General features: G+C 34.4%; 1 protein-coding gene across 3 annotated transcripts in view; it reads left to right on the top strand.

The window, feature by feature from the left end:
* The window catches only part of TBCA (tubulin folding cofactor A), a 64,996-nt gene that overhangs the window by 38,799 nt on the left and 4,219 nt on the right, over nucleotides 1–21,978 (top strand). For all 3 annotated transcript variants that reach the window (XM_069492437.1, XM_069492434.1, XM_069492435.1), the window contains exon 2: nucleotides 13,531–13,636. In XM_069492437.1, coding sequence (XP_069348538.1) covers nucleotides 13,531–13,636 — 106 coding nt within the window. The remainder of the gene's footprint in view (nucleotides 1–13,530; nucleotides 13,637–21,978) is intronic.

Genomic DNA, 21,978 nt, shown 5'->3' with positions numbered 1-21,978 from the left:
AGTATTTCCTTATTACCATAGCATATAAAATAAATGAGTGATTTAAGTTGCACAGGCCACAGAAGCTAAAGGACCTTGCAGTGCCTAGATAATAAAATTTCATTAAGTAGATGACATATATTTTTTTTGAAGTCCATTCTCAATTTTCCTTTTATAGAAATTATATTTAGGAAGAAAAAGTGGTCCAGTAGGTTAAATCAGGTGTTTGGGAAGTTAAGTTCAATTTCTCACAGCATTGAAGCTAGATATTTAGCCTATTTTACTATAATAAAAATGCTACCCCATCCCCTATGTGATTTGGACTATTTTGGAAGTTTAAATTAGCGGATATTTGTTAATGGTTGTTTGGCGATCTGTAGATGACAAGTTCATGTACTAATTTGTTCATAAACTCAATTTTAGTTTTAAAGTGGTTATTTATTTATTTTTGAGACAGCGTCTTGCCCTGTCATCATAGCTCGCTGCAGCCTCAAACTCCTGGGCTCAAGTGATCCTCCTGCCTCAGACTCCCAAGTAGCTGGGACTACAGGCGCACACCAAAATGCCTGGCCAATTTTTCTATTTTTAGTAGAGGTGGGATCTCACTCTTGCTCAGGCTGGTCTTGAACTCCTCAGCTCAGGCAATCCTCCCGCCCTGGGCTCCCAGAGTGCTAGGATTACAGGCCTCAACCACCATGCCTGGCCTACAGTGGTTATAACCTTTTCTATTGAAACTGTCTTTAATAGAAAAAGTAATATTACTTTTTGAAAAAAAAATTGTACTCTTTTATAGAATTTGTGGCCTAAGGACCACTGAGTATTTATTAGCATTCAGATACCATGTCTAAGGTAAAGGAATAAACTTGCAGTAGGAAAAATTGGATTGGATTTTTTAAAGAAATTTTGTCAGCTATTATAATATTACTATATAATTTTTCAAACTAAATATTTTGCTTCATATATCACAAGGTGGTATAGCTAGCTATTTTCTACTAAAATGTGAATTTAGTTATAAGCACATTAAATTTTTAAAAGTGATAGGGCAGTTATAAAGTTTTGTCTTTTATTCTATATTAATTATATTAACATACAGAGATATATCCTTGTATTAATCTTGCTATTGTTGCTGTCACATTAAGATTTCTTAAAGAAATTAATAGCATTTATATTGATAATGTGATAGTTTATTAAATTCTATAAATTGGAAATTTCAAATAGAATATTTTGTATTTAATGTAGTATAGAAATTTAGAAATAAAAATTTATTAGTTATTCTAGTCAGAATTTTGAGTATTACTCATCTGTCATTTTGTATTCCAAGTTGTTCTATAGACTCTGATTCACTAGATCTTAATAGATATTTTGAGAAAGTGTTCTGTGCTCAAACTAGTTGGAGAAGGGCTGAGTTAAACAAAATTTAATGTGTTTCTTTATTGTAAGATTACTCAAAAGCTTTTCTATGTGACTCTCTAAGAGGAGAATAGAGTATGCAATATTTCCCAAGCTTTATTTGTTCACAGAAACCTTTTTTGTTTTCACCACGTCTATTTACATCTCTTGGAAGAGCATTCCTTTTTCTTCTGTAAAAGAAAGCAATTGTTAATCACATTTGAAAAGTGACGGTTTGATTATATTTACATGGTCAATTAAAGGATAGATTTCTTTTCCCCCTCATAGATACATATAAGTGGGAGTCAGCTTGCTGGAATTCCGACTCATGTGTCTTTCTTTAACCCCAAATGTTACAATTAATACTTGGGTTTTTTAGGTTGATTGGGGAAAGGGATGTTTATCACAGATTTGTGTTTTTGTATAATTATGATAGTTTATCCACAGAGTCAGGATCCTGAAAGATTCTACTGAATAATTTGTCTGAAATAGTTCAGGAAGACAGTGTAGAATAACAACTTGGAAGAAGTTGTGGTACTTTTAACATATCATAAATGACATGATTTATATATTCTTCTGTTTTTATAAGATAAATTTAGAGATTTTTCATGTTTTTATATGCTAACCCATACTGTCAATGGGACAAGAGCTAAAGGTGGTAATTGTGTTTGTGCCTCTAGTTGTGAAAATGCAACATTTTAAAACTGTTTACTGACAAATTCATAAAGTCAGGCTGTATAAAATTACAGTTTTACTCTAAACGGTTGAAGAATAAAAGGTGATTATTTGATACAGTACAAACTTTTTGTAAACTGCAGACTATAATTTAGGTGACTTAGACAAGAAAGATTTGGAGGCCTTCAGAGTCTTTAGAAATCACTAATCTAATTTTAGAATAATTAAGAAAATTTTACTATATTGAGTTTTTAAACCAGATTTGCTAGCTGTTAAAATTCTATCAAGTACCTTTACCAAATATTAGTTAAAAGTAATAATTAAGCAATTAAGGACTTAGAAATTTGGCTCGAGTAAGAAAAAACTGCTTTAGGCCCGGTGCGGTGGCTCACGCCTGTAATCCTAGCACTCTGGAAGGCTGAGGCGGGAGGATCGCTTGAGCTCAGCAGTTCAAGACCAGCCTGAGCAAGAATCAGACCCTGTCTTTACTAAAAATAGAAAAACTTAGCCCAGCGGTGGCTCACGCCTGCAGTCCCAGCTACCCTGGAGGCTGAGGCAAGAGAATAGCTTGAGCCCAGGAGTTTCAGGTTGCTGTGAGCTGGGCTGACGCCATGGCACTCTAGCCCCGGCAACAGAGCAAGACTGTGTCTCATCAAAACAAAAAACTGCTTTATATATGGTTAAATACAAAACAAATACACGTTGAAAGTGAGCCCTTTAACATACACCAAATTAATGTATGTGTATACCATTAGATGGGAATATAGTATGAAAATTATTTGCAACTCTTGCATTTTTCTGAATGGGAATTATTAATAGTTAATGATTATATTGTCATTCTTTTGTACAAAAGGACTTAAGCCCTCAATGTCAGTAATATGAAAATAGAAGAAATCTTCATACATGCTGCTTCTTGAACCATTTTGACCTAATGAACAAATCTTAGTACAATATACTGATTAAACACATTACACATCAGAGTGCCTCTGTGTAACACTGATAATCCCAAAGCCATGAGTTCTCTGAAACCTAGAACTCTCCAACTAAGAAATCTGGGATTCTGCTCCAAAATTTTCTGACCAGTAATTTAAAGAATAACCTGAGTTGATGGGTCACCATGAATAATTACTAAAGGAAGAGTCATTAAATTGTGTTTATTTTATACTTCAATAAAATTCAGGTATTCTAACTGATGCTAACTTTTATTATCTATGAGAAGTGACAGTTATCAATCAGTTAAAATAATTTGTATCAAATGTTATTTTATTTGCCTGTTTTAAATATTATGATAATCTTTATTAGTTTGGAATAACTATATAGCCCATTATCTGTCTGGATGTTTTAGGCAAACAACTATTTCACAGAGTAGAATGATGGTGTTGAATATTCCTCTGCTAATACTCTAGTTTGCCAGTGTCGTCTTTCATATGCTGCCTTAAATCCCCTTTGGATCTAAGTTATGTATAATGATTTTAGAAGTAAATTATGAATAATAGTACAGATGCAGTTCATCCAATGTAGTACTATTTATCCACCATGTTTTAGGTGTTTCTTTTAATAAATCTAAACTTGTCAGAGACAAGAGACTTGGCTTTTTCTTTTTTTTTAAAGTAACTGCATCACATTCTTGGCTCATATTGAGTTTGCAACTTAGCTGTTTTTGCCATGAACTACTTACAAGCCAGTCCTGCTTTATGTAGTACTTGTATGGTCGTATTAACAAAAACAACAACAAAAACCCTCACATGCAAAACTTTTCCTGTATCCACTTGTGCTTCCTTCTGTCCTCAGACTTAGCCAAACCAATTGCTATAAGTTTCCAGTGAATGACATTACAACAACTGTAAGATTGAGTGTGAGAGTACAATGTTCTCAGCTCATGTTGGGAATGCAGTCAATATGATGATGAGCTGAGTTTTCAACCTGCTTCAGTTGCTGGTGGAATGAGAGTTAAGGAGAGGGACATTACACACTCAGAATAAGCAACATCTCCAGCCCCATCTCATTTTATGGGTGTTTGTGTGTAGCACACTTTAAATTTTGTTAAGACAGGATACTGTACCAGGTTCTTCCTTAGTTTTGCTAACCCCCAGAATCTTAACTATAATTATCAGTTGAAGCTTAGAAATAGTGGAAAATCTCACTTGGAACTTTATAATGACCACAAAAAGATTAGTAGAAAATGACTCACTGAATTTTAACTATATACATTTTACTTTATTATAGGCCCTGAGCACTAAATCATCAGATTCTGATTCTGATGTCAACCTTCATTTTTTCCATACTAAGGAATTAGTGAGAATTCTTTTTTTTTTTTTTTTTTTTTTTTGAGATTGAGCCTCACTCCGTTGCCCTGAGTATAGTGCCATGGTCAACCTGGTTCACAGCAACCTCAGTCTCCTGGGCTCAAGCGATCCTTCCGCTTCAGCCTCCCGAGTAGCTGGGACTGCAGGGATGCACCACCATGCCCAGCTAATTTTTCTATTTTTAGTAGAGATGGGGTCTTGCTCTTGCTCAGGCTGGTCTCGAACTCCTGAGCTCAAGCAATCTTCCCGCCTCGGCCTCCCAGAATGCTAGGATTACAGGTGTGAGCCACCATGCCCAGCCAAGAGAATTCTTAATACAGTTCACTTGCATTTTCCCAAAAGAGTAGATTTTTCCCTGCTACATCCAAGTTGTTAAGTGGATACACATTCCCTGGTGCCATCTTGTTTCCTTTGTAGCACCGTTACATATCTTACCCCATAATAGTTTATAGACATTAATATCTAGCTGCTTACTTCCCACTCTCCTGTAAGTTACAGTTTAGGGGCTTTGATATTTTACTGTTTAGCAACCCTCCACACCCAATGTCCTATAAGTTACAGAAGGACTTTGTAAATCGAAAATATAATATAGATGGAAGATAATATTTATTCTAGATATTATCTTCCACTAACCACCATGATTATTTAAAAGTTTTTAAAGGTTTACACTGTTTTAGTTTTAAATGTGAAATAATAGACTTCTACACAAAATTTATATAGAATATTTCTTAATACAGTGGAAAACATAAAACTGGGGATTGTGTATAATTTATTTTTTATTTTATTTTTTTATTTCAGCATATTATGGGGGTACAAAAGTTTAGGTTATGTATATTGCTCATGCCCCCTCACCCCTCCAAGTCAGAGCTTCAAGTGTGTCCATTCCCCACAGTGCACATTGCACTCATTATGTAGGTATACACCTATCCCTTCCCCCCCCCCCACATCTGCTCAACACCCAATTACTGTTATTCCCAAATGTGTACTTAGGTGATGATCAGGGAAGCCAATTTGATGGTGGGTACATGTGGTGCTTATTTTTTCCATTCTTGGGATACTTCACTTAGTAGAATGGGTTCCAACTCTATCCAGGAGAACATAAGAGATTCTATATCACCGTTATTTCTTATAGCTGAGTAATACTCCATGGTATACATATACCACATTTTACAATCCACTCATGTATTCATGGGCATTTGGATTGTTTCCACATCTTTGCAGTTGTGACTTGTGCTGCTATAAACATTCGGGTGCAGATGTCTTTTTTATAGAATGTCTTTTGTTCTTTTGGGTAGATGCCCAATAGAATTGCTGGATCAAATGGTAGGTCTACTTGTATCTGTTTAAGTTTTATTTTCCTCATGCTTATTCGTAGATGGAAAGAAAAAGATGAGGTATCTTGGTTTCTAAATGGTTTATCAGTTTAGAATGAATTAGTCCGAAGTAGGAAAGCCTTATTTCTGCACCTACAGAACAATCTTTTGCTGTTAATGACTCTGTCACTTCAGATGCTTTTAGCTTCAAGTAATAGAAAATCAAACTATATGTGGCTTAAACTATAAGGATATTTATTATCTCTTATAATAAGAAAACTGGAGGTAGTGTGCTGGTTGGTTAATTCAGTAGTTCAATACCCTCATCAAGGACTGGAGTTCTTTGACATCCCAGAGTGACCTAGGCAGGATTTCCTGATGATCCCAAGGTGCCTGCCACAAGTGGCAGGTGTCACATAGAGGTGACAATGTCCAGAAGAGAAAAGGGATTATATCCCATTAAGGAGCAGTGACAACGGCCCAGCAGATGTCCTTTATGTAGCTTTGGCCAGAATTGGGTCACTTTCACATGCCTAAAGTTATCACTTGGCAAAAGGAGGAAGACCATAATGATTAGCTTCGTCCTTTGAAGGACATGACTTCATGGATAATCATAAGCAAAATTGGATTCTGCTGACAAGTAAGTGGAGGAATGGCTGCTGGATAGGCAATTAACAATGCTTGCTGTAATTGAGCACATATAAACTTTTTTACATGTTCAAATGTTTGAGAATTATTAATTTTTTAGACAGTGTATCAGTAGTAGCTAAGGTTATGGAGTTTAGAATAAAACAGTCCTTTGGCACTTAACAAATGTGAGAACTTGGACAAGCTACTGACTAAAATGAGAATAATAGTGGTACTTATTTTATAAGGTTTTTTTGAGAATTAAATGACAATGCATTTAGCATGCTTTGGCACACTACTTGGCTCTTAGTAAGCGGTTGGTATGTGTTAGCTGCTTTTATTATCATATTTTAATTTTAACTTACTGTGAATGATTCAAGCTTTTGCCTAAATTTATTATATATCATGTTTCATGAGACATCAATATTATAACAATCTTTTCTTGAATTGTAACTGTTGAACTTCACCAAACAGCAAGTTTTGGGAGAGCAGATAAGGTGATGGCCATTGGAAATGCTAAAACCTCAAAAATTATTCATCCAACCTAATTATTATCAGTGTTACTGCCTTCAGTTTAAAATTTTCATTAGTAATATCATTTTTGACTAGTTTCATGAAATACAGTAGCTTAGATTTTATTCATTTTTGAAATATTGATGTTCTAGTTCTATTTTAATCTAAAGTCTCTTTTCAAAACATTGTGGAGAGGAATAATTAACAAGAGACTGTAAAATGGAGATAATACTACTTAAAATAGGGTTGTAAGTATTAAAAGCAATGAAGTTCCCAGAGAGATCTGTTCATATTAGGCCCTCAATATAAATTTCTTCTTTTCTTTCATCTCTAACACAATACAAATCTCAAAAGGATTGTTTGTTTCTTTAGAGACAAGAGAGTTATCAGTAGAGAAGAGCTATATCAGGAAAAAGGAAATCATACTAGAGATTTCAAACAGAGGGGTCTAAAGCAAAGAACTGATAACATAGAGGTTGATACAATTTTTTTTTTTTTTTTTTTTTTTTTTTTTGAGACAGAGTCTCACTTTGTTGCCCAGGCTAGAGTGAGTGCCGTGGCGTCAGCTTAGCTCACAGCAACCTCAGACTCCTCGGCTTAAGCGATCCTACTGCCTCAGCCTCCCGAGTAGCTGGGACTACAGGCATGCGGCACTATGCCCGGCTAATTTTTTCTATATATAGATTTTTAGTTGTCCATATAATTTCTTTCTATTTTTAGTAGAGACGGGGTCTCGCTCTTGCTCAGGCTGGTCTCAAACTCCTGACCTCGAGCGATCCACCCGCCTCGGCCTCCCAGAGTGCTAGGATTACAGGCGTGAGCCACCACGCCCGGCCCAATTTTTATAAAATACTAAACTTTCTTTAGCCGACCAGGGATCATCTTAGCCACCACTTACAGCATGGTTTTTCATAAGAAAAATTTGGTAGACATTCTTTAACTTTTAAACTAAAAAACACAAATTGAATATTTCAAACAAGTGGGGAAAGGTATATTATGCTCATAAGTCTGTTCTAAAAGTTGAAAGTGAATAAATGGATTACATTTATATAATTTTAAATAAGGTATATAGTATAGGATTACATTTCTTTCCCTATGGACCTATGCTGCCCAAAGGAAGATTGTTCTTACAAATCTAGGTTAAATGGGTTATCTTTTTCATCAATTACTTTATATCACAACCAGTGTGTGTGTGTGTGTGTGTGCGCGCGCTCACGCGCGTGCGCGCCCACTGAGAGATGGAGGACCCTGGAGTTTCTAATTGTTTTCATTTTTATAATTGAAAGAAAAAACACATTACTTTATCATCTCATTAGTATCTTCTCTCCTTTCTACTCATTGTCTCTGTTCCTTAGAATCTACTCCATTCTTCTTCTTAAAAATGTTCCCATAAGAGCCCACACTAAGATTCTCATTTAGACTGATTGTTTTTGAGGCTTTTAGCATAGTTTTAATTTTGGGATATTAATTTTTTTTCTTCATTGGACTATTGCATTATGTTGACCATGGCTTCTTGGTCTCATGACTTCTTGATTTTCATCTTCAATTTGTTGCAGTACATTTTTAAGTAAATTTTTCAGAAAGGGGACATAGTAGATAAAGTTTGAATTTTTATATAACTAAAAATAGTTCTCTAGGCCTATAACTTCTTGAATCAGTTATTTGCAAGACTTATTGCCTCTTTCAGATCTTAACTCATGTTTCCTTTTCTCAAAGAAACCTTCCCTGATCCTTCTACTTTAAATTGCAAACCCCTACTATTACCAGTCCTCCTTCGCTGCTTTTTCTCTATAGCACTTACCATAATATTCCATGCTATATATTTTGCTTATATAATTGTCTTTATTTCCCCAGTAAAAAGTGCCATAGGGCAGGGATTTTTGTAGCTTTGTTCACTGCTCGTATCCTTGGTGCATAAAATCATGTCTGGCACATAGTAGGTGCTCAATAAATAATTGCTAAGTGAGCTAATGAATTTTTCCTTCACCTATTATTATAGTTATAAATCCAGGCTATAAATCATCTTCTCTCAGAACTTTAAAGAGATTGCACCATCTTCTTCTGATATCTAGTGTTATTAATGAGAAATATAATGTCAGTCTAATTCTTCTTTGTTTTATAGATGACCTATTTCTTCTCTTTTTGAAAGCTTTAATTTTCATGGAGTTCTGGAAATTCTTAATGTACATAGGTATGGGGTTTTTCATTGATCCTACTTGGCACTTATGAAGCCCTTTCAATTAAGAGTGCTGTTTTTCTCCCTCTGGGAAATGTTTATTCTTAAAAAAAATTCATCCCCTGCCTTTTTTCTGTACTGTCTACAACTCCTATTGGTTATATAATGAACCTATCAGATTTATCTTCTTTTCTCTTAGTGTTGTTCCATTTTTCTCTTTTTAATTTTATTCTTCTTTAGTGTTAAGTTTTCCCATGCTTATTAATGTTTAAATAGTGAAATCTGGCATAATATTTTCTTTGACTAAAATAAAATATCAAATCTAGGCTAAAATAGGGGTAGATTGCTTGAATATTTGTATTTTGTTGTTTACTAATAATCACTAATGACAAAAGTGGCTTATCACATTAGTAGGAAAAGGAAATGTTAGTAAATGATCACTGGTTGACTGGAAAAGGAGTTAGTCTAATTTCACATCATCACCATATATTTTAAATATTTTGTAGTAAGAAAGTATTTCATGTCTATAAAATTTGTAGGCAGGGATGTTCATCACATTATTTATCATATGGGAAGAGCTTAAGTATCCAATAGGATAACACTTCAATATGATTAAATAATAGACTGGTGTACTCGACCCCCATAAACTTTGGCCGACCAGCCTCATGCAGTAGTGGTGCCACTCAGGCAGGGGAAGTTAGAAGTAAATCATGGGCATAGCAGCTATCAATTTAGCCCTTGTGGCTAATGTTCTAATTGTGCCGATCAATCTGGAAGGATTATTTGATTGAAACTTATTTTATTCTTTGGTGTTTTAAATACATTCATATCAAAAATAAAAATATAAAAGATGAACAAAAATATATTAAGAAAAATAAAAGGATTTGTTCTATAAAATTTGGATTCAGTCAAAAGGCTGCACTTAACGACCTAGTAGGCCACATGAGGCCTTAAGGCTGCAGGTTCCCCACCCCTGGTATAAGGTATTCATCATACTATTAATATTTTCTATTTTTTGTTTGAAAATATCCATGATAAAATATTTTTCTAAATATCTTATTACAGTTTCTCACCACTATTAGTTGTATTGGTATATCATCTGTATACTTAGCATGGCTTGGTGTTGGACTATTAGTTATTAGATGGCCATAAGTACAAGTTTGGTTGTAATTATGAAAATCTTATTTACAGTAAGAAAAACTATAAAATTAAATTAACAGATTACTAAAACTTTCTTAGTCCAAGGTCTCTAAACTTTTTATTTCCCCCCAAATTTTATTCAACTTAGCATTTTATGAACAGAATGTTTAAATGTGTTGTATACAAATTTGGGAAAAGTTCATGGTTTTCTACAAAGTATTTCTCAAACGTGTTGAAGAGCAGCTGTTCTGGACAATGCTGAGGGGTAAAATGTCCTCTTTTGCCTTGCATAAGTTTGCAGGTGGACAAAGTTAAACATTTCCTTGCTACAAGATTTCTCAGGACCTTTTAATATTCAAATTATTATAAATTTTTTAGAGTCGGCAAGCAATGTTTTTTTAAGTTTATTTAGCCACTAGTGTACCATGAAATAGTTTGAAAAACTATTGCAAACTGGTTTGTACTGTATGTGTAAAATCCCATTATATCATATGTTATGCAGTTAAGTAGTTTAAGTTATCATTTGATTATTATCCCAATGATTATCATTTCTTTACATGTCTTCTTCTTATAGCTATCCTTTTCTGTTGCTCTTATTTCCTTATTTTTCTCGTATACATTTATTTGTCTAACTACTAAAGTGGCCAGATTTTGAAGTTGCTGTGTTGTTTCTCTGAGGGTATAGGTTTGTAAAACTAATGGAAAATATTGTCAGTTAATTATGACCTTAAAATATAAAAAGTTATTACTTTGTACTTGTTACCTTAACAGTAGCATTTGCACAACTTACAAAGGAGAGCAATGTTTAGAGAATGACAACTACTAGGTAGATTTGATATCTTTTCTTATTGATTCTTTATTACAGAAAATTTAGAAATTATTCGGTTGGTGCAAAAGTGATTGTGGTTTTAGCATTGTTGAAATTGCCATTTGATACTGGAATACATTCTTAAATAAATGTGATTATGTTTGTTATACATCATTGTAATGTGCATTTCTCACTTTATTTTTTTTTTGCTAATGACTTATTACTTACGTTTATTTTACATTTATTTTAGACTATGGAAATGATGTTAGACAGATAGCAAATTAAAGCGATTTTTTTTATTCGTAAAGCAGCTGAGACAACTCGAAACATCAACAACGCATTTAGCCCAGGAACTGCTAACTAACGAACGAATGTACAGTGCAGTGGTGGTTCAAGAAGTTTTGCAAAGGAGATGAGAGCCTTGAAGATGAGGGGCACAGTGGCCAGCCATCAGAGGTTGACAACAACCAATTGGAGCTGATCCTCTTACAACTATACAAGAAGTTGCCAAATAACTCAACATGGGCAGTCTATGGTCGTTAGGCATTTGAAGCAAATTGGAAAGGTGAAAAAGTTCGATAAGTGGGTGCCTCATGAGCTGATCGAAAACCAAAAAATTCGTCGTTTTGAAGTGTCGTCTTCTCTTCTTCTATGAAACAACAAACCATGTCTCAATCGGATTGTGATTTGTGACAAAAAATGGACTTTATACAACAACCGGTGATGGACCAGCTCAGTGGTTGGACCGAGAAGAAGCTCCAAAGCACTTCCCAAAGCCAAACTTGCACCAAAAAAAGGTCATGGTCACTGTTTGGTGGTCTGCTGCTGGTTTGATCCACTACACGTTTCTAAATCCTGGCGGAACCATTACATCTGAGAAGTATGCTCAGCAAATCGATGAGATGCACTGAAAACTGCAGTGCCTGCAACCGGCATTGGTCAACAGAAAGGGCCCAATTCTTCTCATGACAACACCGACCACTCGTGGCACAACCAAACGAATTGGGCTACGAAGTTCACCTGATCTCTCACCAAGTGACTACCACTTCTTCAAGCATCTTGACAACTTTTTGCAGGGAAAAATGCTTCCATAACCAGCAGGATGCAGAAAATGCTTTCCAAGAGTTCGTGGAATCCCAAAGCACAGATTTGTATGCTACGGGAATAAACAAACTTACTTCTCGTTGGCAAAAATGTGTTGATTGTAAAGGTTCCTATTTTGGTTAATAAAGATGTGTTTGAGCCTAGTTATAATGATTTCAAATTCGCAGTCTGAAACCACAGTTACTTTTGTACCAACCTAATATAACTAAAGGAAAACTGTCAAACTTTAAAATTATTCAAAATTGTACCGCTCGGAGATAAGCATCTATCTTTTTGATAAAAGTAGTATTTATCATACATGTGGGAAAAAACCCACAAACTTTATTGGAAGGCATGAAATGAAAGCCTCCCTAGTATTTCCTAACTGATCTCTCCTCCCCCAAATCATCAGGTGTTTTCTCCTCAGGTAACTGCAAAGAGTAGTTTCCTATATGTTCTTTGTTACTTGTTTCTTGAGTATCCTTTTTTGTTTGTTTAATATTTAAGGCAACATAAAATTTATACTCTATTTTGTACGTTGGTTTTTTCACTTGGAAATATTTTAGGGTAAATATATGAGGGTCTCATAATATTCTGCGATATGTACTGTCAACATTTTGTTATATTTCTTTCCATTTATATAGATAAGATCATGAAGGACAGGATGACCCTTGCTAGCACATCTCAAAATTCCAAACTGGAACATTTAGTATTTAGAATGTAGTTTATGTGATGATTTAAATCCTGACTTAAAATTCTTCTAGATGCTATGACAAGAGTTTTTGGTTTGGGGAGGGTTGTTTTGTTTTGCAAACTTGTATTAAGTCCTGTTAGAATATGAAAATTAAATCATGTTTTGAAGTACACTTAAAAATCTTCATCGCAAATAATTAGACAAAAGCCCCACTCTGATAAGCAACATGGGTCTAGACATAAAAATACTAGTTTTTTCCACTACTTGTGTGTAAGAGAATCACATCTAAATTATCTATACCAGCTCCTTGTGCAATGAAAATCTGGCATAAAATTAAGTGCACAGTAAATACTTGTTAAACAATTTGGTTGGAAATAATCTCATCTTTGTTTTGAATTTCTCATGGAATATACTAATCTAATTTTTTTCTCCAGTAAGTTGAGCTTTTACCATTATGCTGTTTCAAATACACATGTAAAGGCTTGGAAAACATATCAATAAAAAAAAAGACAGAAATGTTACTATGTAATCGAATGTTGTTTTCACATTGTAAATATAATGGAATGGGTTTTTAATTTAAAAATTAAGACTTTAACACTTTGATAGATTACACTTACTTGAGGTAGATGTAGGACTTAAGAGCATGAGGATCATACTTATATCTATGACTAAAGTATTTTTCTTCCGTTCCTTCCTCCCCGCCACCATCTAGTAGATATACTTTGGTATTTTAAGTATATTTTATATTTACATATTTTTTTTCTTTCTTGTAGTCTGTTCTCTAGAGAGAAAACTGATTCTCTGAAACATTTTTGGTTTATTTATAGATTGGTCAAAGAAAAAGTGATGTATGAAAAAGAAGCAAAGCAACAAGAAGAAAAGATTGAAAAAATGAGAGCCGAAGATGGTGAAAATTATGCCATTAAAAAGCAGGTAAAATTATATCATAAATAATAATAACATTTACAGAATACCATATTAACTAATGTAGTCTTTACAACAGCTGTTTGAGATGGTACTATTGTTTACTTCTTTACTATTAAAACCTCCACTTAAAGATAAGAAAACTGAAGCACAGGTTAAATAACCACCCAAGGTCACACAAATGCTAAGTGGCAAAGATGAGATTTGAACACAGGCATTCTGGCTCTGGAATCTGTACTCTTTACCACTAAGCTATACTGCCTCTCCAATTTTAAGTATTAAATATAAAAATGGACTAATCTTATATTAAATATACTTAATATACTTAAGTGTTTAAGTTCACAAATATTTTTCCAAACTGATGTGTGAAGACCACTAAAATATGTATTACACTTTTCAGTGACTACTTATGTTTGTCTTTGTGACAAATTTTCATCTCTTTAGTATTGCATACAAGGCTCTTTTTTATTTTGGTATCTGCTTATCTCTCTAAAGTCACCTCTTAGCAGTCCCTACCTGGACCACTTAGGTTCCTGCCTTTTAGCTCCCTGAACGTGCCCTTTCTCCTTTGCCTCTGAGATTTTGCATGTCCAGGATGCTCTTCCTACTCCCCCTACCTACCCTTGCCTTATTAATTCCCATTTACCCTTCAAGCCTCTCTCGCCTATACTCACCTCTACAATGAGTAGGTACCCCTCCTTCACACTGCCATGACACCTTCCTTATTCCCATGATAGCATTTATTAGACATTCATTCTTGGCTGATACTTGCTTCATAATTCCTTGAGAAAATAGAGGCTATCAGGGAACTTTCTCATATTACTACCACAAAATCTATTAACCTATCTGCATCTGTACTCATACTGCCTTCCTTCTTATGAGAGTGTTCTTGTTGTAACTATCTGTGACGTTGTCATCACTCCTTTTTCCTCATCTTACATGCCTCAACAACATTTGACACAAGTAACCACTTTCTCCTTGAAACACACTCTTACATTGGCATCCTTGATAAAACAGCTTCTTGGTTTTCCTATTTCAATACCATTGTTTCTCAGCCTCCTTTGCTAAAATCCCTCTCCCCCCACCCCCACACCCCCTCCCTGCCTCCCCCCACACATACACGTATATATACTTTTTAAAAAACCTTTAAGAGTTCTTTCTACAATTCCTCTCTAGGTAGTTTCATACCATCTATAGGCTATATGCCTTAAATACCATCTTTATGCACATTCATTTATTCAATCAGTAGATATTTATTGAACACCTGCTAGATGCCAAACACTGTTCTAGGCATTCTTTTAGGCATGGCATTAAAAACAACAAAACAAAAAACCAGAGTCCCTGCTTACTTGGTACTCATTCTAGTGCCAGTGACTCCCAAGTTTATGTCTCTGAGTCTAACCACTCCACATGCACATATCCAACTAATCACCTACTTGACATCTCCTCTTGGATGTCCAAAATAAAAATCTTGATCTTCCCCCAGCCCAGCCTAAGCCCCACAAAACAAAAAGCTATTCCTTCTCCTGTTTTCCCTTCTCAGTAAGTGGTCCTTCCACTCATTCAGATACCCACCCCAAAAATTTAGTGGGTCCCTTCTTAGTACTCCTCTTTCTAATAATCACATCTAATATCACCAAGTCCTATTTATTATTCCTTCTATTTTTATCTCTTGCCATCACTTTAGTCCTTGTCCACTATCATCTCTTGCCTGTACTGTTACAAAAGCCTCCTAATTGGCATACCTCTTTGACTCTTGACATCCTCCATTCCTTCCCCACAAGAATAGCTAAATTGATCTCTTTAAAATGTGTATCGGATCACTTGCTCCTCTACTTAAAATCCAGTGTCTTATGCATTTAAAATAAAATCTGGATGACACTAAGGAGAGTGTGAACCCACTCAAAATGTACTTTTTGAATCAGCTTTGTGGTTTTCGCCATGTCAATTATGTTACAGCTTGTAGTAATGCAGACTTAGACTTAATTCAGCAAAATTAATCACTTAAAATTGATTTTTCTGTAGGTACTTGCTCTTTGCAGTGCAAAAGGAATGTAGTGGCACCTGAAACATTCTCTTCCCTTGGCTATCTAGGAAGAGAAACTTCTTATTTTATTAAGCTTCTAGGAGAGCCTTCCTGTATGTGTGGTATAGCACCTTGTACATAAAGGAGATTTCTGTATCAGATAATGCTAACCTCAGTCGCTTCTCATTATCTTGGCTTTTCTTTTACTTGGATCCATTTTGCTCTGATTTTCCTAGCTCTTCTAAACTGTTTTAAACACACACTTACAGTGCTATCTATCTCTTAGTGTCCACCAAACTTCCTACCTGAAGTTGGTTGCCAAAATGCAGGGGAGATTCCCTCTCCTGGATTAGACCTACTTTTGGTTCTTTTAAAAGTAAGTTACTAGGCAGAAGTTGCAGGATGCTAAAAGGCCAAAATACCCATCAATGAAAGAGGCATTCTGCTGCCCTTTTCTTTTCTGGCTAAACAATGTAATATATCATTCAAATATTGCCCACATTGATTTTAGCCCTCTGCTTCTGATATCCCTCTTTTTCTCCCCTATCCCCAACCCCCAATTACAGATGGTTTTACCCTCACTTGGTGAAAGTGTTCTAGTTGGCTTGTTTTTTAACCTATCCTGGAGCTAAAATGATTGGCAATAATACAATCAGTCATATCTCTATTAATAATTTCTTCTGAGGCATGACTTATCTCTTATTTTCCGTAAGTAATGTTATAAGATAAACTGGTATAATTTTGGACAAAGATTTCTCACAAAACTTTGCAGTTATTACATTTAATTGCAGTGATGTGAAATTTGTCTTTTTGAAAAAGATTCACACGTGTTTTTGTGACTCATTTGAAACATGAATTAACATTTACAATTAGATGTTTCTGCCTTTTTCCTCTAAATTAAGGGGAATTTTTTTTCATTAATATATAGAAAATATTAGGAGGCTTCAGTCAACAAAGAATAATTTGACCAGGGGTTTCCTCACAGGCCAATTCTCCAAGAAGTACTCAGATTTTCTTTTAATCAATAATAAAAATATGGAAAATAACTTTCAGTTGTCCAAGAAAATATTTTTGTCTCTTGGTACATACACTCAGGTTTATAAATGGTCTTCTTTTAGTACACTTGCTTTTTTGTTTTTTGTTTTTGTCATAGGAACTTAGAAAATGTATTCAGAGAGATCTCATATATCCTTTATCCTTCCTCCCTCCCCCAATATTATCATTTTGCTTATTTATATTCAAACCACGAAATTGACATCGGTACACCATGAAGTTTACTCATAGTTCACTCACACTGCACTAATCTGTGTGTTTGCATATATAGTTCTATGCAATTTTATCAAGGGTAGCCTGTGTAACTTCCAATCAAGATGCAGGAACTATTCCATCACAAGACTCCCTTGTGCTACTTCTTTGTAGCCACCCCATCCTTTCTGTTCCCTAAACCCTAAATAATTACACTGTTTCAAGAATGACACACAACATGGAATGGAATCATATATAATAGTATATAGCCTTTTAAAATTGGCTTTTTCCACTTAGCATAATATCCTTGAAGTCTTGTTGAAGTTGAGCATATCAATAGTTTCTTCCTTATTATTGCTGAATAGTATTCCATGGTCTGAATGTACTTCATTTTAACCATTGAAGAACATTTGGATTGTTTCCAGGTTTGGGCTGTTATGAAAAAAGCTGCTGTGAACATTTGTATACTGTTTTTACATGAACATAGGTTTACATTTCTCTGGGATAAATGCCCAAGAATACAATTGCTGGGTTGTATTAGTGCATTTTTAGTTTTAAAAGAAACTGCCAAACTCTTTTCCAGAGTGGCTTGTACCATTTTATGTTCCCACCAGCAGTGTGTGAATGATTCATTTTCTCCATATCCTCACCAGCATTCAATGTTACCACTATTTCTTTTTATTATAGCATTTAGCCATCACCTGTATGTTAGGTATATAGTGATATTTCATTGTGCTTTTAATTTGCATTTCCCTAATGGCTAATAGTGTTGAACATTTTTTCATGTGTTTAATTCCTGTCTATTCATACCTTTTGTCCACTTTCTAATTGGTTGCTTTGTTTTTCTTACTTTTGAGTTTTGAGAGTTCTTTATATATTACAGATAACATGTCGTTTGTCAGATATGTAGTTCTCAAATATTTCTCTGTCTGTAATTTGTCTTTTTAACAGGGTCTTTCACTGAGCAATGATGATTTTTAAATTTGAAAACATTCAGTATATCAATACTTCCCTTTATGAATCATACTTTTGGTCTCAAGTCAAAGGTATCTTTGCTAGTCCTAGTTCCCAAAGATTTTCTTTCTTTTCTTTTTTTTTTTTCCTAAAAGTTATATGGTTTTTTGTTTTACATTTAAGTCTTTGATCCATTTTGAGGTGATTTTTATACAAGATATAAGGTATAGTTTGAGGTTCATTTTTTTGCCAATGAATATTCAGTTGCTCTAGTAGCATTTGCTGAAAAGGCTGTCTTTCCTCCATTGAATTGCCTGTGTACCTTTGTCAAAAAACAGTTGGATGTGTTTGTGTGGGTCTATTTTGGGGTTCTCCCTTCTGGTCCTATAATCTTTATCTATGCCTTTACCAGCACTGCATTGTCTTGATTACTATAGCTCTGTAGTAAGCCTTAACATTGGGAAGGGTGAGTTCTCTTACTTTATTCTTTTTTTTTCCCCAAAATTGTTTTAGCTATTCTAGGTTTTTTTTGCCTTTCCATATAAATTTTTGAATAAGCATGTCTATGTCTGTAAAACACTTTCTCATAGGAATTGCATTAAACCTGTAGATCAGTTTGGAGTTAATTGCCATCTTTTCTGTGTTGAGACTTCCAGTCAATGAACACAGTAAATCTCTTCAATTTATTTGGGTCTGATTTCTTTCATCAGCATTTTGTAGTTTTCAGCATACAGATCCTGCATGTTATAGATTTATACCTAAGTATTTCATTTTCTTTGGAGCTATTATGAATGGTATCATTTTTAGTTTTGGTTTCCACATACAATATTTGTTGTTAGATACAGAAGTGCAATTGATTTTTTTGTGTGTTGATCTTGTAATCTGAGAACTCACTTGATAAACCCACTTATTCTAGGAATTTTTTGTAGATTTCTTCTGATTTTTGTACATAGCAATCATGTCCTTTGCAAAAGGGACAGTTTTATTCATTTCTCATCTGTATATCTTTTATTTCTTTTTCTTGCTTATTATGTTGGCTAGAACTTAACAATACTACATTGAATGAGGGTGGTGAGAGTGGACATCCTTACCTTATTTCCAATCTTAGGGAGCAAGCATTCAGTCTTTTACCATTAAGTTCATATAATGTTAGCTGTAGGTATCTTGTAGATGATCTTTATCAAGTTCCCCTCTGCTGAGTGTTTTTGTCATGGGTATTAGATTTTGTGAAATGTTTTTTCTGTGTCATTTGATAAGATCATAGGAGTTTTCTTTCTTTGATCTGTTGATATTGTGGATTACATGAATTGATTTTCAAATATTTAACCATCCTGGCATACCTGGAATAAATCCCATTAATCCCACTTGATCAAGTATATAGTTCTTTTTACACATTGCTGGATTCAATGTGCTGATTTTTTGTTTGAGGATTTTTTTGTGTCTAAGTTTGTGTGAGAGAGTGCTTTGCAGTTTTCTTTTTTATACTGTCTTTGTCTGATTTTAATATTAGGTTAATACTGGCCTCATAAAATGAATTGGGAAATAACTCTTCCTGTTCTGTTTTCTTGAAGGATTTGTGTAAATTGCTGTTAATTCTTCCTTAAATGTTTGGCAGGATTGTCTACTGAAATCTTCTGGGCCTAGGGAGTTCTTTTTCAGGAACTTTTAAACTACCACTTCAGTTTTTTTAATGACTATGAGACTATTTAAGTTATTGGGTGAGTTTGAGTGGTTTGTAGTTTTTGAGGAATTGGTCCATTTCTTCTAAGTTGTTTATGAGCATTATGAGTAATATTTTAATATTATTTGTTGTATTTCTTTTTTTTTTTTTTTTTTTTTTTTGAGACAGAGTGTCGCTTTGTTGCCCTGGCTAGAATGAGTGCCGTGGCGTCAGCCTAGCTCACAGCAACCTCAAACTCCTGGGCTTAAGCAATCCTACTGCCTCAGCCTCCCGAGTAGCTGGGACTACAGGCATGCACCACCATGCCCGGCTAATTTTTTCTATATAGATTTTTAGTTGGCCGTATAATTTCTTTCTATTTTTAGTAGAGACGGGGTCTCGCTCTTGCTCAGGCTGGCCTTGAACTCCTGACCTCAAGCGATCCACCCGCCTCGGCCTCCCAGAGTGCTAGGATTACAGGCGTGAGCCACCGCGCCCGGCTGTTGTATTTCTTTATTCTCCTTTTAATAGTTGCAGGATCTGTAGTGATAGCCTCTATTTTGGTACTTCTTTTGGTCATTTGTGCATTCTCACTTTGTCTCTGCTGAAGGTTTTTCAGGTTTTCTTTTTTCTTTTCAGAAAACCAGCTTTTTGTTCCATTGAGTCTTGTCTATTTTTAATTTCATTGATTTCTGCTCTTACTGTTATTATTTCCTTCCTTCTGCTTGCTTTGGGTTTATTTTGCCCTTTTTTTCAAAAGCTCTTGAAGTAAAAACTTAGATTATTAAGTATAGACCTTTCCTTTTTCCTAATGTAAGCATTTTAGTGCTATAAGTTTCCCACTAGGTACTGCTTTAGCTGCATTCCATAAATTTGACATGATACATTTTCATTTATCTATGTATTTCTTTGAGACTCCCTTGTTGGCTTATGGGTTATTTAGAAATATGTTTAATTTATAACTGAAGATTTTTCTTTCTGTTATTTCAGTTTTACTCCATTATAGTCAGAGAATGTGCTGAATAGGATTTCAGTTCTTTTGAATGTGTTGGGTATTTTGTTTGTTTCATTTTTGGTTTGGGAGAATTTTGGCTTGTTGGTTTGTTTGGTTTTGTTTGTTTTTTTGTTGTTGTTTTGTTTTTTTTTGACCCAGGGTAATGGTCTACTGCAATAAGTGTTTTCATGGGCACTTGAAAAGTATTTGTGTTTTCCTTTCTTAGGTAGAACATTGATTCTTTTTGTTAAGTAGAATGTTTTATAAATGTCAATTACAGCTTGGTTGATAGTGTTGTTCAGTTTTTTTATATCTTTGCTGATTTTTGTGTAATATTTCTAGCAATTGCCAAGAATAGGATATTGAAATCCCCAACTATATATGTGGATTTGTCTGTTTCTCCTTTCAGTTCTATCCGTTTTTGTTTTATGTATTTTAAAGCTCTATTGTTTAGTGCATAAACATTTAGGATCACTGTTTTCTTGGTGGATTGATCATTTTATGATAATGTAACATCCCTCTTTGTTCCTAATAATGTTTTTGCTCTGAAGTCTACTTTATCCATATTACTGTAGCCACTCCTAAGTTTTTTAAGTTAGTGTTTGTATGATATATTTTTTCCATCCTTTTGTTTTCTATTTATTTCATTATGTTTGAAGTGGGTTTCTTGTAGACAGCATGTAGTTAGGTCCAGTCTGTGAATTTCTGTCTTTTAACTGGTGTATTTATACCATTCACATTTAAAGTAATTATTGATATGTTAGAGTTTAAGAGCCCAGATTATTTTTGACTCATTGGATTCTTCTTACAATCTTAACCATTGAGCAGTAACCACAAAACACAAGTCAAATGGATTTCTTGACATGTGAGTATATAACATTTTACCACCATATAAATGAAAGACTTAATCATTATTCCAATAATCTCTGTATTACTCTGGAGCTCAATCTGGCAGACTAATGCAGTTACCATTGATTGCAGAGGCAGCCAATAGCCAATATTAGAGTGTCTATAGGTTATTACAGCTATAGGTATAGACAGCTTCTGATGAATGATCTGGATCATTACAGCAGCTAGAACGTTTATCTCAATCAAGCAATAGCCTAAGAGCCTGAATGACATTGGCCAGATTATTTCACAGAACTCTTCTTTCTGAAAAAATGAAGATCTGCCAATTAGGGTATTTTTTCCCCAATTTATATATGTTTGACTATAAAGGAAATTGATTAGATTTTAGATTCAGCAGTTTATTCATTGTTGAAATCTGAACCTTGCTAAGTCTCCACCAACTTCCATTTTACCTGATTAACTACCAAAAAGAAATCATAACTTTTTAAAAAAACTATTAGACATCAGTAGGACTGCATCCTGTTACGTTCCCCAAAGGTTCCTTATACTTCCCAATCTATGCCAAGATCCTGATTTAACCTCAGTTTTATCATAGTCAACATTAGATTAAACATATTTTAAAT

Source organism: Eulemur rufifrons, chromosome 17 (assembly GCF_041146395.1).
Source record: "Eulemur rufifrons isolate Redbay chromosome 17, OSU_ERuf_1, whole genome shotgun sequence".
Classification (NCBI taxonomy): Eukaryota; Metazoa; Chordata; class Mammalia; order Primates; family Lemuridae; genus Eulemur; species Eulemur rufifrons.
The sequence above is the reverse complement of the archived record's forward strand: the minus strand, read 5'-3'. Positions and strand labels throughout refer to the sequence as shown.